This window comes from Salmo salar, chromosome 01 (genome assembly GCF_965601325.2).
Source record: "Salmo salar chromosome 01, fSalSal1, whole genome shotgun sequence".
In the NCBI taxonomy this organism is placed as follows: domain Eukaryota; kingdom Metazoa; phylum Chordata; class Actinopteri; order Salmoniformes; family Salmonidae; genus Salmo; species Salmo salar.
The window spans coordinates 6,028,986-6,047,864 of NC_138291.1; the positions used below are offsets into that span (position 1 = coordinate 6,028,986).

General features: G+C 46.8%; 1 protein-coding gene across 3 annotated transcripts in view; it reads right to left on the reverse strand.

The window, feature by feature from the left end:
* The window catches only part of pacs2 (phosphofurin acidic cluster sorting protein 2), a 176,485-nt gene that overhangs the window by 36,425 nt on the left and 121,181 nt on the right, over window positions 1-18,879 (reverse strand). For all 3 annotated transcript variants that reach the window (XM_082960063.1, XM_082960051.1, XM_082960094.1), the window contains exons 3-8: window positions 17,423-17,512; window positions 14,042-14,167; window positions 8,562-8,724; window positions 4,567-4,640; window positions 1,721-1,801; window positions 869-928 (exon numbers count right to left, since the gene is read on the reverse strand). In XM_082960063.1, the coding sequence (XP_082816189.1) occupies window positions 869-928; window positions 1,721-1,801; window positions 4,567-4,640; window positions 8,562-8,724; window positions 14,042-14,167; window positions 17,423-17,512 (594 nt within the window). The remainder of the gene's footprint in view (window positions 1-868; window positions 929-1,720; window positions 1,802-4,566; window positions 4,641-8,561; window positions 8,725-14,041; window positions 14,168-17,422; window positions 17,513-18,879) is intronic.

Consider the following 18,879-nt stretch of genomic DNA (forward strand, 5'->3'; position numbering starts at 1 on the left):
AGGGTTGGGTTACCTCGTTTAAAACAGAGTATCAGGGTTGGGTTACCTCGTTTAAAACAGTTTCAGGGTTGGGTTACCTCGTTTAAAACAGAGTATCAGGGTTGGGTTACCTCGTTTAAAACAGAGTATCAGGGTTGGGTTACCTCGTTTAAAACAGAGTATCAGGGTTGGGTTACCTCGTTTAAAACAGAGTATCAGGGTTGGGTTACCTCGTTTAAAACAGAGTATCAGGGTTGGGTTACCTCGTTTAAAACAGAGTATCAGGGTTGGGTTACCTCGTTTAAAACAGAGTATCAGGGTTGGGTTACCTCGTTTAAAACAGAGTATCAGGGTTGGGTTACCTCGTTTAAAACAGAGTATCAGGGTTGGGTTACCTCGTTTAAAACAGAGTATCAGGGTTGGGTTACCTCGTTTAAAACAGAGTATCAGGGTTGGGTTACCTCGTTTAAAACAGTTTCAGGGTTGGGTTACCTCGTTTAAAACAGAGTATCAGGGTTGGGTTACCTCGTTTAAAACAGAGTATCAGGGTTGGGTTACCTCGTTTAAAACAGAGTATCAGGGTTGGGTTACCTCGTTTAAAACAGAGTATCAGGGTTGGGTTACCTCGTTTAAAACAGAGTATCAGGGTTGGGTTACCTCGTTTAAAACAGAGTATCAGGGTTGGGTTACCTCGTTTAAAACAGAGTATCAGGGTTGGGGTCAATTCCATTTAAATTCCAGTCAATTAAGGAAGTACACTGAAATTCCAATTCTCTTCAATGCTTTTCAATGAGGAACCTTTAGAACTGGGTTTAATTTCTGAATTGACTGGAATAGAAATGGAATTGACCCCAACCCTGGTTAGTATAACAGCTGGACAGGTTGTTACCTCGTCTGAGACTCGGAACCTCTTGATCAGGGCCACCAGTCTCTGTTTAAAGTTCTGCTGCTAAAAGAGGACACAGAAACAACTCCTCATCAAACAGACAGACCCGTCACAAAGACCTAGCCTGGGTCTGTTTACGCGTGGAATAATAGCACACACACCACACACAGACAGACTGGTACCCAGGCTAACAACAACCGGGACAGTAAATCAGTTGCCTAAAGGATTTCCAACAACAAATATGTAGCTTTTTTCTGGGGCGAACCGAACTAGATTAACATAGAAATGTGAGTTATAGATCTGTCATTCTCATTGAAAGGATGTCTGAGAAGGCAGATCTGTTCTACAGGATGTGCTCTATTTCTATGCTTCCTGTCCTTAAGTTAATTTTTGCGTTTTTTTTTTTTTAATTTACACCAGCTTTCAAACGGCTGAAAATATGAAATTGTTGGGGATATTGCAAATACATTTTCGCAGTGGATTAGATGGTGCAATGATTCACAACCAGGCAATGGCAGAAATATTTCTGTATATTGCACCTTTAAAAACAACCCTGAAGGAAGTGGGACCATGTTAAATAAAGGTGAAATAAAAACCATGGCAACGCTGCCGTTTGACCAGCAGGCAGCATCTTAGGCAGAAAACCCCCCCACCCCAAAAAACACACTGGAACATTGTGAATTACCACCGAATGCTTTTTGTTTTTAGCAGGAAACAAATCTCAAACAAAAACATTGTATCTAATCTTATTTCCAATACAATAAGATAAGGCTTATCCATAAACCTCAGCTTGGCTAAGCTTAATGTTTACACAACACAACAAGATGTCTGGAGGACTTTGCTACCATCTCTTACCCTGGTAATTGAGGCAGTCCTCACGATAGACCTCCTGTGCTTCTTAGGCTTCCTCACATCATACTCATCATCCTCAAGGTCCTGGGGATAAATATGTAAACAGTACACTGGGTTAAAACACAGGCAGGGCAGGTTGTCAAACATATACAGTCGTGGCTAAAAGTTTTGAGAATGACACAAATATTAATTTCTACAAAGTTTGTTGCTTCAGTGTCTTTAGATATTTTTGTCAGATGTTACTGTGGAATACTGAAGTATAATTACAAGCATTTCATAAGTGTCAAAGGCTTTTATTGACAATTACATGAAGTTGATGCAAAGAGTCAATATTTGCAGTGTTGACCCTTCTTTTTCAAGACCTCTGCAATCCGCCCTGGCATGCTGTCAATTAACTTCTGGGCCACATCCTGACTGATGGCAGCCCATTCTTGCATAATCAATGCTTGGAGTTTGTCAGAATTTGTGGGTTTTTGTTTGTCCACCCGCCTCTTGAGGATTGACCACAAATTCTCAATGGGATTAAGGTCTGGGGAGTTTCCTGGCCATGGACCCAAAATATCAATGTTTTGTTCCCCGAGCCACTTAGTTATCACTTTTGCCTTATGGCAAGGTGCTCCATCACGCTGGAAAAGGCATTGGTCGTCACCAAACTGTTCCTGGATGGTTGGGAGAAGTTGCTCTCGGAGGATGTGTTGGTAACATTCTTTATTCATGGCTGTGTTCTTAGACAAAATTGTGAGTGAGCCCACTCCCTTGGCTGAGAAGCAACCCCACACATGAATGGTCTCAGGATGCTTTACTGTTGGCATGACACAGGACTGATGGGAGCGCTCACCGTGTCTTCTCCAGACAAGCTTTTTTCCGGATGCCCCAAACAATCGGAAAGGGGATTCATCAGAGAAAATTACTTTAACCCAGTCCTCAGCAGTCCAATTCCTGTACCTTTTGCAGAATATCAGTCTGTCCCTGATGTTTTTCCTGGAGAGAAGTGGCTTCTTTGCTGCCCTTCTTGACACGAGGCCATCCTCCAAAGGTTTTCGCCTCACTGTGCGTGCAGGTGCACTCACACCTGCCTGCTGCCATTCCTGAGCAAGCTCTGTGCTGGTGTTTCCCCGATCCCGCAGCTGAATCAACTTTAGGAGACGGTCCTGGCGCTTGCTGGACTTTCTTGGGCGCCCTGAAGCCTTCTTCACAACATTTGAACCGCTCTCCTTGAAGTTCTTGATGATCCGATAAATGGTTGATTTAGGTGCAATCTTACTGGCAGTAATATCCTTGCCTGTGAAGCCTTTTTTGTGCAAAGCAATGATGACGGCACGTGTTTCCTTGCAGGTAACCATGGTTGACAGAGGAAGAACAATGATTCCAAGCACCACCCTCCTTTTGAAGCTTCCAGTCTGTTATTCGAACTCAATCAGCATGACAGAGTGATCTCCAGCCTTGTCCTCGTCAACACTCACACCTGTGTTAACGAGAGAATCACTGACATGATGTCAGCTGGTCCTTTTGTGGCAGGGCTGAAATGCAGTGGAAATGTTTTTTGGGGGATTCAGTTCATTTGCATGGCAAAGAGGGACTTTGCAATTAATTGCATTTCATCTGATCACTCTTCATAACATTCTGGAGTATATGCCAATTGCCATCATACAAACTGAGGCAGCAGACTTTGTGATAATTAATATTTGTGTCATTCTCAAAACTTTTGGCCACGACTGTACAGTATAACAACCCACTCCAGGGGTATATTCACTAGGAAGCCAACAGAACCCAACAAACAGAACCAAACAGAGCCAACAAACAGAACCAAACAGAGCCAACAGAACCAAACAGAGCCAACAGAACCAAACAGAAGCCAACAAACAGAACCAAACAGAGCCAACAGAACCAAACAGAGCCAACAAACAGAACCAAACAGAGCCAACAGAACCACAAACAGAAGCCAACAGAACCAAACAGAAGCCAACAAACAGAACCAAACAGAAGCCAACAGAACCAAACAGAAGCCAACAGAATCAAACAGAGCCAACAGAACCAAACAGAGCCAACAGAACCAAACAGTGCCAACAAACAGAACCAAACAGAGCCAGCAGAACCAAACAGAGCCAACAGAACCAAACAGAAGCCAACAGAACCAAACAGAGCCAACAGAACCAAACAGAGCCAACAGAACCAAACAGAAGCCAACAGAATCAAACAGAGCCAACAGAACCAAACAGAGCCAACAGAACCAAACAGAGCCAACAAACAGAACCAAACAGAGCAACAAACAGAACCAAACAGAGCCAACAGAACCAAACAGAACCAAACAGAGCCAACAGAACCAAACAGAGCCAACAGAACCAAACAGAGCCAGCAAACCAAACAGAACCAAACAGAACCAAACAGAGCCAACAGAACCAAACAGAGCCAACAGAACCAAACAGAGCCAACAAACAGAACCAAACAGAAGCCAACAAACAGAACCAAACAGAGCCAGCAGAACCAAACAGAACCAAACAGAACCAAACAGAACCAAACAGAGCCAACAGAACCAAACAGAAGCCAACAGAACCAAACAGAGCCAACAGAACCAAACAGAAGCCAACAGAACCAAACAGAGCCAGCAGAACCAAACAGAAGCCAACAAACAGAACCAAACAGAGCCAACAGAACCAAACAGAGCCAGCAGAACCAAACAGAAGCCAACAAACAGAACCAAACAGAAGCAAAAATGATGAAATAAGGAAGGACTACTTTTCCGTTGCTAAATGTTTTGTTACGTTGCAAAACGAATGAATACACCTCTGTGTTTCTCCCGTCTGTTCGGCCTCAGCGAGGATAACGTATCGGACTGTATTTGTACTGACCTGACCCTGAACAGCATCATCGCTGGCCTCCTGCTCTGAAGAGAAACTCTCATACTCCTCCTCTGAATAGGTATCTAGAAAGCACAAACACACACACACACACACACACACACACACACACACACACACACACACACACAGACAAATTAACCTAATGCTGCTGAAGCAAGCTGTAGAATATCACGTCACAAGCTGCCAGGGTTGTTAAATCATCCATCCATTTTTATTTTTTATTGTGGTCTTCACATTTCACAAGCAGTAATGCAGTTCAGAGTACTACATGGCACTTTGGTAAAGAGCTCTTTGATACAATTTTGATCTAATTGGCGCCTGCTTTATGCAGAGAAAATGTACCTTACAAGATTAACTACTAGTCTCTTTTACCCTCTGCTCAGTGCTCTGCCCGGCTGGCTGAATAATGGATTCCTACAGAACCGTGGTCTGAGACTGTGTCGATACGCATCTGACCATTTGATCTACTGTTTTACCAGGCTGCCAGAAAGGCTGATTCGGATGGAATGGAACCACGACTGTTAACCCAAACTAGAGCAAAGAGCTGTACTGTGTCAAAGCCTACCTCAGTAGCCATGCCCGGGTAGAACCACTGTACTGTGTCAAAGCCTACCTCAGTAGCCATGCCTGGGAGGAACCACTGTACTGTGTCAAAGCCTACCTCAGTAGCCATGCCTGGGAGGAACCACTGTACTGTGTCAAAGCCTACCTCAGTAGCCATGCCTGGGAGGAACCACTGTACTGTGTCACAGCTGCCTACCTCAGTAGCCATGCCTGGGAGGAACCACTGTACTGTGTCAAAGCCTACCTCAGTAGCCATGCCTGGGAGGAACCACTGTACTGTGTCACAGCTGCCTACCTCAGTAGCCATGCCTGGGTCGAACCACTGTACTGGGTCACAGCTGCCTACCTCAGTAGCCATGCCCGGGTCGAACCACTGTATTGGGTCACAGCTGCCTACCTCAGTAGCCATGCCCGGGTAGAACCACTGTATTGGGTCACAGCTGCCTACCTCAGTAGCCATGCCCGGGTAGAACCACTGTATTGGGTCACAGCTGCCTACCTCAGTAGCTATGCCCGGGTAGAACCACTGTACTGTGTCAAAGCCTACCTCAGTAGCCATGCCCGGGTAGAACCACTGTACTGTGTCAAAGCCTACCTCAGTAGCCATGCCTGGGAGGAACCACTGTACTGTGTCAAAGCCTACCTCAGTAGCCATGCCTGGGAGGAACCACTGTACTGTGTCACAGCTGCCTACCTCAGTAGCCATGCCTGGGTCGAACCACTGTACTGGGTCACAGCTGCCTACCTCAGTAGCCATGCCCGGGTCGAACCACTGTATTGGGTCACAGCTGCCTACCTCAGTAGCCATGCCCGGGTAGAACCACTGTATTGGGTCACAGCTGCCTACCTCAGTAGCCATGCCCGGGTAGAACCACTGTATTGGGTCACAGCTGCCTACCTCAGTAGCTATGCCCGGGTAGAACCACTGTACTGTGTCAAAGCCTACCTCAGTAGCCATGCCTGGGTAGAACCACTGTACTGGGTCACAGCTGCCTACCTCAGTAGCCATGCCCGGTAGAACCACTGTACTGGGTCACAGCTGCCTACCTCAGTAGCCATGCCTGGGTAGAACCACTGTACTGTGTCAAAGCCTACCTCAGTAGCCATGCCTGGGTCGAACCACTGTACTGGGTCACAGCTGCCTACCTCAGTAGCCATGCCCGGGTAGAACCACTGTACTGGGTCACAGCTGCCTACCTCAGTAGCCATGCCTGGGTAGAACCACTGTACTGGGTCACAGCTGCCTACCTCAGTAGCCATGCCTGGGTAGAACCACCGTATTGGGTCACAGCTGCCTACCTGTGCATTTAATCTAGTTCCTCCCCCTGCAGAGCTTTGTGTAACAGCGTACCTGTATACCTCAGTAGAACCACCATGTTGTGTAACAGCGTACCTGAATACCTCAGTAGAACCACTATGTTGTGTAACAGCATACCTCAGTAGAACCACCATGTTGTGTAACAGTGTACCTGAATACCTCAGTAGAACCACCATGTTGTGTAACAGCATACCTCAGTAGAACCACCATGTTGTGTAACAGCGTACCTGTATACCTCAGTAGAACCACCATGTTGTGTAACAGCGTACCTCAGTAGAACCACCATGTTGTGTAACAGCGTACCTGAATACCTCAGTAGAACCACCATGTTGTGTAACAGCGTACCTGAATACCTCAGTAGAACCACCATGTTGTGTAACAGCGTACCTCAGTAGAACCACCATGTTGTGTAACAGCGTACCTGAATACCTCAGTAGAACCACCATGTTGTGTAACAGCATACCTCAGTAGAACCACCATGTTGTGTAACAGCGTACCTCAGTAGAACCACCATGTTGTGTAACAGCATACCTCAGTAGAACCACCATGTTGTGTAACAGCGTACCTGAATACCTCAGTAGAACCACCATGTTGTGTAACAGCATACCTCAGTAGAACCACCATGTTGTGTAACAGCGTACCTCAGTAGAACCACCATGTTGTGTAACAGCATACCTCAGTAGAACCACCATGTTGTGTAACAGCGTACCTGAATACCTCAGTAGAGCCACCATGTTGTGTAACAGCGTACCTGAATACCTCAGTAGAACCACCATGTTGTGTAACAGCGTACCTCAGTAGAACCACCATGTTGTGTAACAGCGTACCTGAATACCCCAGTAGAACCACCATGTTGTGTAACAGCGTACCTGAATACCTCAGTAGAACCACCATGTTGTGTAACAGCGTACCTCAGTAGAACCACCATGTTGTGTAACAGCATACCTGAATACCTCAGTAGAACCACCATGTTGTGTAACAGCGTACCTGAATACCTCAGTAGAACCACCATGTTGTGTAACAGCGTACCTGAATACCTCAGTAGAACCACCATGTTGTGTAACAGCGTACCTCAGTAGAACCACCATGTTGTGTAACAGCGTACCTGAATACCTCAGTAGAACCACCATGTTGTGTAACAGCGTACCTGAATACCTCAGTAGAACCACCATGTTGTGTAACAGCGTACCTGAATACCTCAGTAGAACCACCATGTTGTGTAATAGCGTACCTCAGTAGAACCACCATGTTGTGTAACAGCGTACCTCAGTAGAACCACCATGTTGTGTAACAGCGTACCTGAATACCTCAGTAGAACCACCATGTTGTGTAACAGCGTACCTGTATACCTCAGTAGAACCACCATGTTGTGTAACAGCGTACCTGAATACCTCAGTAGAACCACTATGTTGTGTAACAGCGTACCTCAGTAGAACCACCATGTTGTGTAACAGTGTACCTGAATACCTCAGTAGAACCACCATGTTGTGTAACAGCATACCTCAGTAGAACCACCATGTTGTGTAACAGCGTACCTGTATACCTCAGTAGAACCACCATGTTGTGTAACAGCGTACCTCAGTAGAACCACCATGTTGTGTAACAGCGTACCTGAATACCTCAGTAGAACCACCATGTTGTGTAACAGCGTACCTGAATACCTCAGTAGAACCACCATGTTGTGTAACAGCGTACCTCAGTAGAACCACCATGTTGTGTAACAGCGTACCTGAATACCTCAGTAGAACCACCATGTTGTGTAACAGCATACCTCAGTAGAACCACCATGTTGTGTAACAGCGTACCTCAGTAGAACCACCATGTTGTGTAACAGCATACCTCAGTAGAACCACCATGTTGTGTAACAGCGTACCTGAATACCTCAGTAGAACCACCATGTTGTGTAACAGCATACCTCAGTAGAACCACCATGTTGTGTAACAGCGTACCTGAATACCTCAGTAGAACCACCATGTTGTGTAGCAGCATACCTCAGTAGAACCACCATGTTGTGTAACAGCGTACCTGAATACCTCAGTAGAACCACCATGTTGTGTAGCAGCATACCTCAGTAGAACCACCATGTTGTGTAACAGCGTACCTGAACATTTGATCTTGGTTCCGCCCTGCAGAGCGGCCTCTTCGTGGTCTATCGGCTGACTGGACAGTGAGAAGATCCAGATCTCAGCTACTTTACCCAGCATCTCCTTCTGGTTACTGCACAGAGACAGAACCTGGCCCCCCTCTGTAGGGTGCTGCATCACCTGGTGGGAGGGGGGGGGGGACAAGACCAAAAGGAGATTTTTCTGGCATGTGTTTCTAAATCTGTCTGTCGGCCTGTGTCTCTCTCTCCCTCCGTCTCTCTCTCCCTCCCTGTCTCTCTCTCCCTCCCTCCCTCCGTCTCTCTCTCTCTCCCTCCCTCCCTCCGTCTCTCTCTCCCTCCCTCCCTCCGTCTCTCTCTCTCTCCCTCCGTCTCTCTCTCTCTCCCTCCCTCCCTCCCTCCGTCTCTCTCTCCCTCCCTCCCTCCGTCTCTCTCTCGCTCCCTCCCTCCGTCTCTCTCTCGCTCCCTCCGTCTCTCTCTCTCTCCGTCTCTCTCTCCCTCCCCGTCCCTCTCCCTCCCTCCGTCTCTCTCTCTCTCTCCCTCCCTCCCTCCCTCCGTCTCTCTCCCTCCCTCCCTCCCTCCCTCCGTCTCTCTCCCTCCCTCCCTCCGTCTCTCCCTCCCTCCCTCCGTATCTCTCTCCCTCCCTCCGTCTCTCTCTCCCTCCCTCCGTCTCTCTCTCCCTCTCTCTGTCAGCAGAAACGAGCAGTAGGGTTTGAGCATAGCCTGAAAGTGGGTGGGGGGGGGGGGGGGGTAGGCAAGCTTTGACTGGAAGCCAGTGGAGTGTGCGGAGGAGCGGGCAGGGGGGGTGACATGAGATAACTTGGAAAGATTGAACACCAGACGGACTGCAGCGTTCTGGATAAATTGCAGGGGGTTTGATGGCACAAGCAGGGAGCCCAGCCAACAGAGAGTTGCAGTAGTCCAGACGGGAGAGGACAAGTTCCTGGTTAAGGACCTGCGCCACTTCCTGTGTCAGAAAAGGTGGTACTCTACGGATGTTGTAGAGCAGTGGTTCCCAACCAGGGGTACTAGGACCCTTGGGGGTACCTGGTCTATCCACAAGGGGTACTTGAGAAGACTCATGAGACTATAAGCCTACTGGTAAAATGTACACGAGGGGGTACTTCAGGGGTACTCCGGACAGAGCAAAATTCAAATCGGTGGTACAGTAAGCGAAAGAGGATGAGAACCACTGGACTGGTGTAGAGGATGAGAACCACTGGACTGGTATAGAGGATGAGAACCACTGGTATAGAGGATGAGAACCACTGGACTGGTATAGAGGATGAGAACCACTGGACTGGTATAAAGGATGAGAACCACTGGTGTAGAGGATGAGACCACTGGTATAGAGGATGAGAACCACTGGACTGGTATAGAGGATGAGAACCACTGGACTGGTATAGAGGATGAGAACCACTGGTATAGAGGATGAGAACCACTGGTATAGAGGATGAGAACCACTGGTATAGAGGATGAGAACCACTGGACTGGTATAGAGGATGAGAACCACTGGTATAGAGGATGAGAACCACTGGTATAGAGGATGAGAACCACTGGACTGGTATAGAGGATGAGAGCCACTGGTATAGAGGATGAGAACCACTGGTATAGAGGATGAGAACCACTGGTATAGAGGATGAGAACCACTGGTGTAGAGGATGAGAACCACTGGTGTATAGGATGAGAACCACTGGTATAGAGGATGAGAACCACTGGACTGGTATAGAGGATGAGAACCACTGGACTGGTATAGAGGATGAGAACCACTGGTATAGCGGATGAGAACCACTGGTATGGAGGATGAGAACCACTGGTATAGAGGATGAGAACCACTGGTGTAGAGGATGAGAACCACTGGTATAGAGGATGAGAACCACTGGACTGGTATAGAGGATGAGAACCACTGGACTGGTATAGAGGATGAGAACCACGGGTGCAGAGGATGAGAACCAATGGTATAGAGGATGAGAACCACTGGTATAGAGGATGAGAACCACTGGTATAGAGGATGAGCACCACTGGACTGGTATAGAGGATGAGAACCACTGGTATAGAGGATGAGAACCACTGGACTGCTATAGAGGATGAGAACCACTGGTATAGAGGATGAGAACCACTGGTATAGAGGACGAGAACCACTGGTATAGAGGACGAGAACCACTGGTATAGAGGACGAGAACCACTGGTATAGAGGACGAGAACCACTGGTATAGAGGACGAGAACCACTGGTATAGAGGACGAGAACCACTGGTATAGAGGATGAGAACCACTGGTATAGAGGATGAGAACCACTGGTATAGAGGATGAGAACCACTGGTATAGAGGATGAGAACCACTGGTATAGAGGATGAGAACCACTGGTATAGAGGATGAGAACCACTGGTATAGAGGACGAGAACCACTGGTATAGAGCATGAGAACCACTGGTATAGAGCATGAGAACCACTGGACTGGTATAGAGGACGAGAACCACTGGTATAGAGGATGAGAACCACTGGTATAGAGGATGAGAACCACTGGTATAGAGGATGAGAACCACTGGTATAGAGGATGAGAACCACTGGTATAGAGGATGAGAACCACTGGTATAGAGGATGAGAACCACTGGTATAGAGGACGAGAACCACTGGTATAGAGCATGAGAACCACTGGACTGGTATAGAGGACGAGAACCACTGGTATAGAGGATGAGAACCACTGGTATAGAGGACGAGAACCACTGGTATAGAGGACGAGAACCACTGGTATAGAGGACGAGAACCACTGGTATAGAGGATGAGAACCACTGGTATAGAGGATGAGAACCACTGGTATAGAGGATGAGAACCACTGGTATAGAGGACGAGAACCACTGGTATAGAGGATGAGAACCACTGGTATAGAGGATGAGAACCACTGGTATAGAGGATAGAGCTTGAACCCGCAGGAGCGACAGGGTCCAGGGTCACGCCAAGGTTCTTTGCACTCGGAGAGGGGGGCACTGTGGACTGGTCAACCATGGTGGAGACGTCTTGGAGCAGGCAGGCCTTCCCCAGGAAGAAGAGTCTCTCTCTATCCCCCCTCTCTCTCTCTCTGTGTCTCTCTCTCTCTCTCTGTGTGTCTCTCTCTGTGTGTCTCTCTCTCTCTGTGTCTCTCTCTCTCTGTGTCTCTCTCTCTCTCTCTGTGTCTCTCTCTCTCTCTCTGTGTCTCTCTCTCTCTGTGTCTCTCTCTCTCTGTGTCTCTCTCTCTCTCTCTGTGTGTCTCTCTCTCTCTGTCTCTCTCTCTCTGTGTCTCTCTCTCTCTGTGTCTCTCTCTCTCTCTGTGTGTCTCTCTCTCTCTCTCTGTGTCTCTCTCTCTCTGTGTCTCTCTCTCTCTGTGTCTCTCTCTCTCTGTGTCTCTCTCTCTCTGTGTCTCTCTCTCTCTGTGTCTCTCTCTCTCTCTCTCTCTCTCTCTCTCTCTGTGTCTCTCTCTCTCTCTGTGTCTCTCTCTGTCTCTCTCTCTCTCTCTCTGTCTCTCTCTGTCTCTCTCTCTCTCTCTGTCTCTCTCTGTGTCTCTCTCTCTGTGTCTCTCTCTGTCTCTCTCTCTGTGTCTCTCTCTGTCTCTCTCTCTGTCTCTCTCTCTCTCTCTCTCTCTGTCTCTCTCTCTCTCTCTGTGTCTCTCTCACTGTCTCTCTCACTGTCTCTCTCTCTCTGTGTCTCTGTGTCTCTCTCTGTGTATCTCTCTGTGTATCTCTGTATCTCTCTCTCTGTCTGTGTGTGTGTGTGTGTGTGTGTGTGTGTGTGTGTGTGTGTGTCTCAAATTGCTTTATTGGCATGAAATACAATTAGTAGATATTGCCAAAGCAGTACAGTGGTAGATCATTTCAGTAAATCCAATACAATGAGGATAATGAAATCGAGTTTATTTCAGTCGTAATAATAATAATAGCACATATAAATCTCTCTCTCCATCTCGTAGTATTGTACTACCAAAGCATATAAGACATTTCCAAATACAAGAGATACAGATGGAGAGAATATGAATGAGAGTGTTTTCTCTTTGACAGTGGGGGGTTCTGGGTCGCTATGTAGTTCAGCTCACACACACACCACCACAGAGTAACTATCACTATTATGTGGAGGCAATTAAGTGTCTCTCTCTGTGTCTCTCTCTGTGTCTCTCTCTGTGTCTCTCTCTGTGTCTCTCTCTCTCCCTCCCTCCCTCCCTCCCTCCCTCCCTTAATGTAACAGTTCACCTCTCTCAGCCCCCCCCCCAATGGGACCTGGGGTGAAAAACAGAGATGGTCTAGAATGGTTTGAAGTTAGAGCCACACAGAGCCGGCGGCGGCCATTTTAGTGCCTCACGCAGCTGCGGGGCTTTGTTTAGACAGATGGCGTGAAGCTGAGAGTTAGGAGGTAGTTACAGAGGGACTGAACGGGAAGGCCAGACACAGACGCAGTCCCCAGAGGATGGCTGGGGATGAGGAGAGGACAGAGAAAGACTTCTGAGAAGAATTAATTCAGAAATGCACCCCAGTACACACAACAAACAACATGGATGCCAAAGAGACTACGCACTACTAATACAGCTGTGTTCCTACCTCAGCCAGGGTCCTGTCTCATTGTGTTCCTACCTCAGCCAGGGTCTTGTCTCATTGTGTTTTTACCTCAGCCATGTCGATGGTTCTTACCTCAGCCAGGGTCCTGTCTCATTGTGTTTCTACCTCAGCCAGGGTCTTGTCTCATTGTGTTCCTACCTCAGCCAGGGTCTTGTCTCATTGTGTTCCTACCTCAGCCAGGGTCCCGTCTCATTGTGTTCCTACCTCAGCCAGGGTCTTGTCTCATTGTGTTCCTACCTCAGCCAGGGTCTTGTCTCATTGTGTTTTTACCTCAGCCATGTCGATGGTTCCTACCTCAGCCAGGGTCTTGTCTCATTGTGTTCCTACCTCAGCCAGGGTCTTGTCTCATTGTGTTCCTACCTCAGCCAGGGTCCTGTCTCATTGTGTTTCTACCTCAGCCAGGGTCTTGTCTCATTGTGTTCCTACCTCAGCCAGGGTCTTGTCTCATTGTGTTCCTACCTCAGCCAGGGTCCCGTCTCATTGTGTTCCTACCTCAGCCAGGGTCTTGTCTCATTGTGTTCCTACCTCAGCCAGGGTCTTGTCTCATTGTGTTCCTACCTCAGCCAGGGTCTTGTCTCATTGTGTTCCTACCTCAGCCAGGGTCTTGTCTCATTGTGTTTCTACCTCAGCCAGGGTCTTGTCTCATTGTGTTCCTACCTCAGCCAGGGTCTTGTCTCATTGTGTTTTTACCTCAGCCATGTCGATGGTTCCTACCTCAGCCAGGGTCTTGTCTCATTGTGTTCCTACCTCAGCCATGTCGATGGTTCCTACAGCCAGGGTCCCGTCTCATTGTGTTCCTACCTCAGCCAGGGTCTTGTCTCATTGTGTTCCTACCTCAGCCAGGGTCTTGTCTCATTGTGTTTTTAACTCAGCCAGGGTCTTGTCTCATTGTGTTTTTACCTCAGCCATGTCGATGGTTCCTACAGCCAGGGTCTTGTATCCCAGGATAGTCCTGTTCTTGTATCTCTTCCTCCTCTGCAGCAGGATCTGGAGCTTGTTACCCTCTCTCTTCAGGAAGTGAGGGTACTGAGGATGGATGAAAAACAAAACAAAATAGAGAGAAGAATTAGCCAGGTATTTTCTTAAAGTATAGAACAGTGTTGGCATGACAGGGAAGATAGGATGTGGACGAGGATGAGGATGAGTCAAAGGGCAGTGGGCCAGATTCAAACCCAAGCTGACTCTGACCTACAGTACCAGACAAAAGTTTGGACACACCTACTCATTCAAGGGTTTTTCTTTATTTTCACTATTTTCTACATTGTAGAATAATAGTGAAGACATCAACACTATGAAATAACACATATGGAATCATGTAGTAACCAAAAAAAAAGTGTTAAACAAATACATTTTCTTTTTAGAATTGAGATTCTTCAAAGTAGCCACCCTTTGCCTTGATGACAGCTTTGCACACTCTTGGCATTCTCTCAACCAGCTTCATGAGGAATGCTTTTCCAACAGTCTGGAAGGAGTTCCCACATATGCTGAGCACTTGTTGGCTGCTTTTCCTTCACTCTGGTTCCAACGCATCCTAAACCATCTCAATTGGGTTGAGGTCGGGTAATTGTGGAGGCCAGGTCATCTGATGCAGCACTCCATCACTCTCCTTCTTGGTCAAATAGCCCTTACACAGCCTGGAGGTGTATTGGGTCATTGTCCTGTTGAAAAACAAATGATAGTCCCACTAAGCACAAACCAGATGGAATCACTGCAGAATGCTGTGTTAGCCATGCTGGTTAAGTGTGCCTTGAATTCTAAATAAAACACTGACAGTGTCACCAGCAAAGCACCATCACACCTCCTCCTCCATGCTTCACGGTGGGAACCACACATGCGGAGATCATCCGTTCACCTACTCTGCGTCTCACAAAGACATGGAACCAAAAATCTAAAATTTGGACCAAAAGGACAGATTTCCACCGGTCTAATGTCCATCGCTCATGTTTCTTGGCTCAAGCAAGTCTCTTCTTCTTATTGGTGTCCTTTAGAAGTGGTTTCTCTTGAACAGTTGATGTTGAGATGTGTCTTTTACTTGAACTCTGTGAAGCATTTATTTGGGCTGCAATCTAAGCTGCGGTTAACTCTAATGAACATATCCTCTGCAGCAGAGGTAACTCTGGGTCTTCCTTTCCTGTGGCGGTCCTCATGAGAGCCAGTTTCATCATAGAGCTTGATGGTTTTTACGACTGCACTTGAAGAAACTTTCAAAGTTCTTGAAATTTTCATGATTGACTGACCTTCATGTCTTAAAGTAATTATGGACTGTCATTTCTCTTTACTTATTTGAGCTGTTCTTGCCATAATATGGACTTGGTCTTTTACCAAATAGGGCTATCTTCTGTATACCCCCCTTACCTTGTCACATCACAACTGAAATGCTCAAACGCAATAAGGCAAGAAATTCCACAAATTAACTTTTAACAAGGAACGCCTGTTAATTTAAATGCATTCCAGGTGACCTCCTCTTGAAGCTGGTTGAGAGAATGCCAAAAGTTTGCAAAGCTGTCATCAAGATAAAGGGTGGCTACTTTGAAGAATCTAAAATATGAAAACATTTGTTTAACACTTTTTTGGGGGTTACTACATGATTCCATATGTGTTATTTCATAGTTGTGATGTCTTCACTAGTATTCTACAATGTAGAAAATAGTGAAAATAAAGAAAAACCCTTGAATGAGTAGGTGTGTCCAAACTTCTGACTGGTACTGTATATGCAGAAAAGCCAACAGACAAGTTTATCTAGAGTGTTTACCTGCAGTGAGAAGGTGAGAGCCAGGTCAGTCTGTCTGTCTAGTGTTTACCTGCAGTGAGAAGGTGAGAGCCAGGTCAGTCTGTCTGTCTAGTGTTTACCTGCAGTGAGAAGGTGAGAGCCAGGTCAATCTGTCTGTCTAGTGTTTACCTGCAGTGAGAAGGTAAGAGCCAGGTCAGTCTGTCTGTCTAGTGTTTACCTGCAGTGAGAAGGTGAGAGCCAGGTCAGTCTGTCTGTCTAGTGTTTACCTGCAGTGAGAAGGTGAGAGCCAGGTCAGTCTGTCTGTCTGTCTACCTAGTGTTTACCTGCAGTGAGAAGGTGAGAGCCAGGTCAATCTGTCTGTCTGTCTACCTAGTGTTTACCTGCAGTGAGAAGGTGAGAACCAGGTCAGTCTGTCTGTCTACCTAGTGTTTACCTGCAGTGAGAAGGTGAGAGCCAGGTCAGTCTGTCTATCTAGTGTTTACCTGCAGTGAGAAGGTGAGAGCCAGGTCAGTCTGTCTGTCTAGTGTTTACCTGCAGTGAGAAGGTAAGAGCCAGGTCAGTCTGTCTACCTAGTGTTTACCTGCAGTGAGAAGGTGAGAGCCAGGTCAGTCTGTCTACCTAGTGTTTACCTGCAGTGAGAAGGTGAGAGCCAGGTCAGTCTGTCTGTCTGTCTGTCTGTCTGTCTGTCTGTCTGTCTGTCTAGTGTTTACCTGCAGTGAGAAGGTAAGAGCCAGGTCAGTCTGTCTGTCTAGTGTTTACCTGCAGTGAGAAGGTGAGAGCCAGGTCTGTCTGTCTGTCTGTCTGTCTGTCTGTCTGTCTGTCTGTCTGTCTGTCTGTCTGTCTGTCTAGTGTTTACCTGCAGTGAGAAGGTGAGAACCAGGTCAGTCTGTCTATCTAGTGTTTACCTGCAGTGAGAAGGTGAGAGCCAGGTCAGTCTGTCTATCTAGTGTTTACCTGCAGTGAGAAGGTAAGAGCCAGGTCAGTCTGTCTATCTAGTGTTTACCTGCAGTGAGAAGGTGAGAACCAGGTCAGTCTGTCTGTCTACCTAGTGTTTACCTGCAGTGAGAAGGTGAGAGCCAGGTCAGTCTGTCTGTCTAGTGTTTACCTGCAGTGAGAAGGTAAGAGCCAGGTCAGTCTGTCTGTCTAGTGTTTACCTGCAGTGAGAAGGTGAGAGCCAGGTCAGTCTGTCTATCTAGTGTTTACCTGCAGTGAGAAGGTGAGAGCCAGGTCAGTCTGTCTATCTAGTGTTTACCTGCAGTGAGAAGGTGAGAGCCAGGTCAGTCTGTCTATCTAGTGTTTACCTGCAGTGAGAAGGTGAGAACCAGGTCAGTCTGTCTGTCTACCTAGTGTTTACCTGCAGTGAGAAGGTGAGAGCCAGGTCAGTCTGTCTGTCTAGTGTTTACCTGCAGTGAGAAGGTAAGAGCCAGGTCAGTCTGTCTGTCTAGTGTTTACCTGCAGTGAGAAGGTGAGAGCCAGGTCAGTCTGTCTGTCTAGTGTTTACCTGCAGTGAGAAGGTAAGAGCCAGGTCTGTCTGTCTACCTAATGTTTACCTGCAGTGAGAAGGTGAGAGCCAGGTCAGTCTCCACTGAGCCACTAGGGGGCAGCACTATCTCATGGGACCTCAGGATCCTCTTGGAACCCTTGGGAAAGGAATCACATCAGACCAGTACTCATTTCCATTATCCAGTCCCACCAGGATTTGACTGTTTCATGCAGTCATTAGACAAATTTACAAGCCCTCGCATAAAACGCGGGAAAATTGTGACGTTCCGATGGCAGAAATCGCTAAATCTTAGAAGGACTGATTAAAAATAATTTAGTTTAGCAGACGCCGTTATCCACAGTGACTTGCGATCTGTGTATTCAACTAAAGCAGGTGTAAACAACCACATGGTTCTTCGTGGAACATTGATTTAGAAGTCAGTGTGATATGATTTTGACAGCGATACCATGACGGCAATAAGCAATGCTTTACAAAATAAATGAAGCAATGCTTTACAAAATAAATGAAGCAATGCTTTACAAAATAAATGAAGCAATGCTTTACAAAATAATCAATGCTCTACAACAGCGGTCAGTCACCAACTGGTCGATCGCGATCGATCTCCAAGGCATTCATAGTCACCAAACATTTCTGTTAAAAAACTAAAAACTATGATAAAGCATTGCATTCCTATCGTTTTGTTATTGGTCTCACGCTGTTGACGGTCTGCTCTGCAAGCCGAGTAGGCTAAGTGTTCCCATTTTGACCCATTGCATGTGTCTGAAGGCACAAAACCCTTCCTTCGCGGCGGTCCCTGACAGCAAATCAAGTGCAGTATAAGGCCTACCCCTGGCCAATCGGATGGCTCAGATGATCATGTCTGCAGTAACTTAACAGGTGGAAAAGAAAGATACAGTAAAGTTGATAGGGTTTCTAAACGTTTAAAACCACGACTACAGAGAGACTGTCAACGAATACAGCAAAGAGCTGCTGTTTTAATGAGTGAGTTCATGTTTAAATTCTCACTCAGCACTGTCAATACTTTATATTCAACACTTTTATAAACCATTAAAATGTGTGTTCTTCCTATTTCCCACTCAGCGCTACAACAAGCAGTGCGGCTGTACTAAATGAGTAGGAAGGTGTATCCTATATAGGCTTGCCTTGTTATTAGCGGCTTGGCCCTTCTTTAATATCGCTAAATATTTCACTTTCTCTTTTCATAAGAGTAACAAACATGAATTTGTCCATGAGGCAGAAGTAATGCGGTGCGACTCGAGTTTCGCCCATCAGCCGGAAGACGGTGTCCTTTTTTGGTCAGCGGAGGGATGTTGAGGAGCACTGCTGAGACTGACCATCAGATGCTCCAACAGCCCAGTAAAATATTTTAATGTTAATGCTCACTCAGCTGTGCCTGCAGTAATACAACAACTGATCTACTTACCGGTGTGATCATACAATAAAATACAGCCTACCTCAAATTTTTTAATATCTTTTTTGTTTTTTGTTTTTGTTTTTAAATGG